The sequence below is a fragment of the Triticum urartu genome, chromosome 5A (assembly GCF_056163025.1).
Source record: "Triticum urartu cultivar PI428250 chromosome 5A, HENAU_Tu73, whole genome shotgun sequence".
In the NCBI taxonomy this organism is placed as follows: Eukaryota; Viridiplantae; Streptophyta; class Magnoliopsida; order Poales; family Poaceae; genus Triticum; species Triticum urartu.
This window is the reverse complement of record NC_141877.1, coordinates 433,175,274-433,178,739: the sequence shown is the minus strand read 5'-3', so window position 1 is coordinate 433,178,739 and position 3,466 is coordinate 433,175,274. Positions and strand designations below refer to the sequence as shown.

The 3,466-nt window shown below is 53.6% G+C and overlaps 1 protein-coding gene across 1 annotated transcript; it reads left to right on the top strand.

The window, feature by feature from the left end:
* The first annotated feature begins 1,523 nt into the window (after positions 1-1,523).
* LOC125509513 (vacuolar-processing enzyme) lies at positions 1,524-3,466 on the top strand. Its single transcript, XM_048674495.2, has 3 exons — positions 1,524-1,857; positions 1,938-2,262; positions 2,371-3,466. The coding sequence occupies exons 1-3, from the start codon at positions 1,690-1,692 to the stop codon at positions 3,291-3,293; spliced, it is 1,416 nt and encodes a 471-aa protein (XP_048530452.2). The 5' UTR covers positions 1,524-1,689; the 3' UTR covers positions 3,294-3,466.

Here is a 3,466-nt window from a genome sequence, read left to right as displayed (position 1 = left end):
TGAGAGGAGAAGGAAAGGCTAAGATCTTTTTTTGTGGAGGAGACTCATGCATTTCTTTCATTTCAAATAGACAAAGAAATGAGTATGGTGAGGGATGCACAAGCTTTTGTGATTTTGGATGTTCGTGCCCGAGCGGTTGACCCACCAATCTTTCATCGTGGGCTCAAGATGCCATGAGGAAGTGTTGATGTGCTCAAGGTGAAGCCATTCATTGACCAAGTTCCAAAGAATAAGGCGAAGGGTGAATCTACACTTGTAGAAGAGGTGAGCACTGAATTCTTGCTCTCTTGCAAAGGGGCCAGAAATTGCAATTTGGCCAACTCCGCTTAGCCAATCTATCGGCGGTCCAAATCCTTTCATGAATTGCTAACCATGCAAAAAAAACTTGACCTTAGGCGAAACCCAAGCCTTCCACACCACATGCGGCACCCAAAAGAAGGTAGTGCCTATGAATTGTGCCAAGTATGCGATGGCTGTCAAATATTGACCGGTTCTCCGCGTGCTTCCAAACGACGTGTTCTCTATGTTACCATAAAATAACATATGGTACAAACTAACATAGAAAGAACTCAAAATACATGTATGCAACACATAAGTTGATCTATTGTCTCACCTCTTAGAACCGGAAAGGCTACTTTTTTTTTGAAACTTCGGCCTCTTTATTAGATCAAATAACCGTTACATCATCCACTAGCCACCTTACAATAGATACCGGTGGTTCCTCGACCCACAGCGAGGGTGGGTTTGAGACCGCCAACCTAGCTAGCTCATGAGAGACACAGTTTGCCTTCCTAGGGCAATGGACGAAAGACACCGAAGTATAACCTACTATCAATACATTGCAATCTGCATAAATTGTCGCCGCTCCTGCCGCCATGAAACCGCCCAAGTTCATCGTGTTGATTACTTCCAAACAGTCTACTTGAGACGTGGAGGCTACTTGAGACGTGGAGGAAATGGCAGAAAAGCAGCAATGAAACATAGAGAACAAAGACCGGGGGAGGCGTTTTGTCTCCCACCCGGATGATCAGTAAAATATATAAAAAATAGTAAAACAATTTTAATAATTCTGAAATTTTATGTACATGTTTGTGTTAGTGTTGCAAGCAAGCTTGAACATTGTCATGCGAAACGGAGCAGTGTTGTTTCGACGGCGAAAACAACAAATTTGGGTGTGACATTTTAGGGTAACATATCGTAGTAACAATATACTGCGACGAGCGGGTCACGGAAGGGTGCAGTAACAATATTTCGTAGCCGTAGCTACCATCAATCAAGTGGCCAATTATAAGTGCCGCCGTTTGTTGCGTCTAAGCATCCACAAATGTTGTTTTCGATCGCGGGCGGTTACGGCACTGTTAATGACTGAAGATAGATTACACGCCAGGCAACAATGATAATGTCTGTACGTACGCACGTACGCCACGTAAAACAAAAAACAAACAAAAAAATGCACATGGTCGCTGGCACGTCCATCACGTCGCCGATGGAGCAGATTCCTCTTCCACTGCCGCCGTGCATCCAATCGAATCGATCTCCACCCAACACAGGCCGGCCGGAACACTGATATGATGATAATCTATTGCTTAATGTAAGCGAGTTACCATCATCGTATCATATAAAGAGGGACAGGAAGGATCGTCTTCTACATCTCAATCCGGCCGGACTTTCAGAGAGCAGCAGCTCACCATGGCTCGCCTTTCCTGCTCACCCCTCCTCCTCCTCGTCTTGTCGTCGCAGCTCGCCCTGCTCGTCGCCGGCGAGTTCCTCCGCCTGCCGTCCGAGAAGGACGTCGTCGGGACGAGATGGGCCGTCCTCATCGCCGGCTCCAACGGCTACTACAACTACCGCCACCAGGCAGGCAACAAGTCCCCTATTAAATACTCCTCCTTAATTGTCCTCATGGTTAATTAATCAACGAGTTCGCGTACGTGCAGGCGGACGTGTGCCACGCGTACCAGATCATGAAGAAGGGCGGGCTCAAGGACGAGAACATCATCGTTTTCATGTACGACGACATCGCCGGCAGCCGCGACAACCCCAGGCCCGGGGTCATCATCAACCACCCCCAAGGCGGCGACGTCTACGCCGGAGTCCCCAAGGACTACACGGGGGCGGACGTGAACGCCAACAACTTCCTCGCCGCCCTGCTCGGCGACAAGTCCAAGCTCACCGGCAGCGGCAGCGGCAAGGTCGTCACCAGCGGCCCGGACGACCACATCTTCGTCTACTACGCCGATCACGGCGGCCCAGGGATCCTCGGTAAAACATCATTCCATCTCCATCACCATCAATCTTTACACGAGTGTGTTTTCTTTTCTTGCATCGTGGGTCGTGACATGGCGTGACGTGGGTGGATCGCGCGACCAGGGATGCCGGGCGACGAGGAGTACCTGTACGCGAACGACCTGGTGCGGACGCTGGAGAAGAAGCACGCCGGCGGGGCCGGGTACAAGAGCCTCGTCTTCTACCTGGAGGCCTGCGAGTCCGGGAGCATCTTCGAGGGCCTCCTCCCGGGCAACATCAGCGTGTACGCCACCACGGCGGCCAACGCGGAGGAGAGCAGCTGGGGCACCTACTGCCCTGGCGACGACGAGGGCGCCCCGCCGCCGGAGTACGACACCTGCCTCGGCGACCTCTACAGCGTCGCCTGGATGGAGGACAGCGACGCGCACAACCTCAACGCCGAGTCCCTTAAGCTGCAGTACGAGCGGGTCAGGGACCGGACGTCGGCGGGCGGCACGTACAGCCTCGGCTCCCACGTCATGCAGTACGGCGACCTGGGCCTCAACGACCAGAGCCTCTTCGTCTACATCGGCACCAACCCTGCCAACGACAACGCCTCCTTCGTCCAGGGCTCCTCCTCGAGGCGGCTGCCGGGCGGCGGAGTGAACCAGCGGGACGCCGACCTCGTCCACTTCTGGCACAAGTACCGGAGGTCGGCGGAGGGGTCGGCCGAGAAAGGCGAGGCGCGGAGGCGGCTGGTGGAGACGATGGCGCGGCGGTCTCGCGTGGACAGCAGCGTGGAGCTCATCGGCGGCCTCCTCTTCGGCTCAGAGGAAGGTGCCAAGGTCCTCGACGCCGTGCGGTCGGCCGGGCAGCCTGTGGTGGATGACTGGGACTGCCTCAAGTCTGTGGTGCGGACGTTCCAGGAGCGGTGCGGGCCGCTGACGCAGTACGGGATGAAGCACATGCGCTCGCTCGCCAACCTCTGCAACGCCGGCGTCCGGGAGGAGGCCGTGGACAAGGCTGCGGCTCAGGCGTGCGCTGCTAATCCTTCCTCCTTGTTCTGATCAAACTGTGTGATCGATCCATGTCGCATCGGTCACCTAAAATATGGTGTGATGGATCGATATATACGGTCGTGATTGCTGTAAATAGTGAATACTACATGCTGCACAACAAGTACGTGATTGCTGTAAATATATATGCTATTATTTGCTATACAAAAAATAGCTCTCTCAGA

Excerpts from the sequence above, each read along its gene's own strand:
- LOC125509513 (XM_048674495.2), top strand. The coding sequence starts at position 1,690 with ATGGCTCGCCTTTCCTGCTCACCCCTCCTCCTCCTCGTCTTGTCGTCG. Across the intron at positions 1,858-1,937 it reads ACTACAACTACCGCCACCAG|GCGGACGTGTGCCACGCGTA; the intron begins GCAGGCAACAAG and ends GCGTACGTGCAG. Across the intron at positions 2,263-2,370 it reads CGGCGGCCCAGGGATCCTCG|GGATGCCGGGCGACGAGGAG; the intron begins GTAAAACATCAT and ends TCGCGCGACCAG.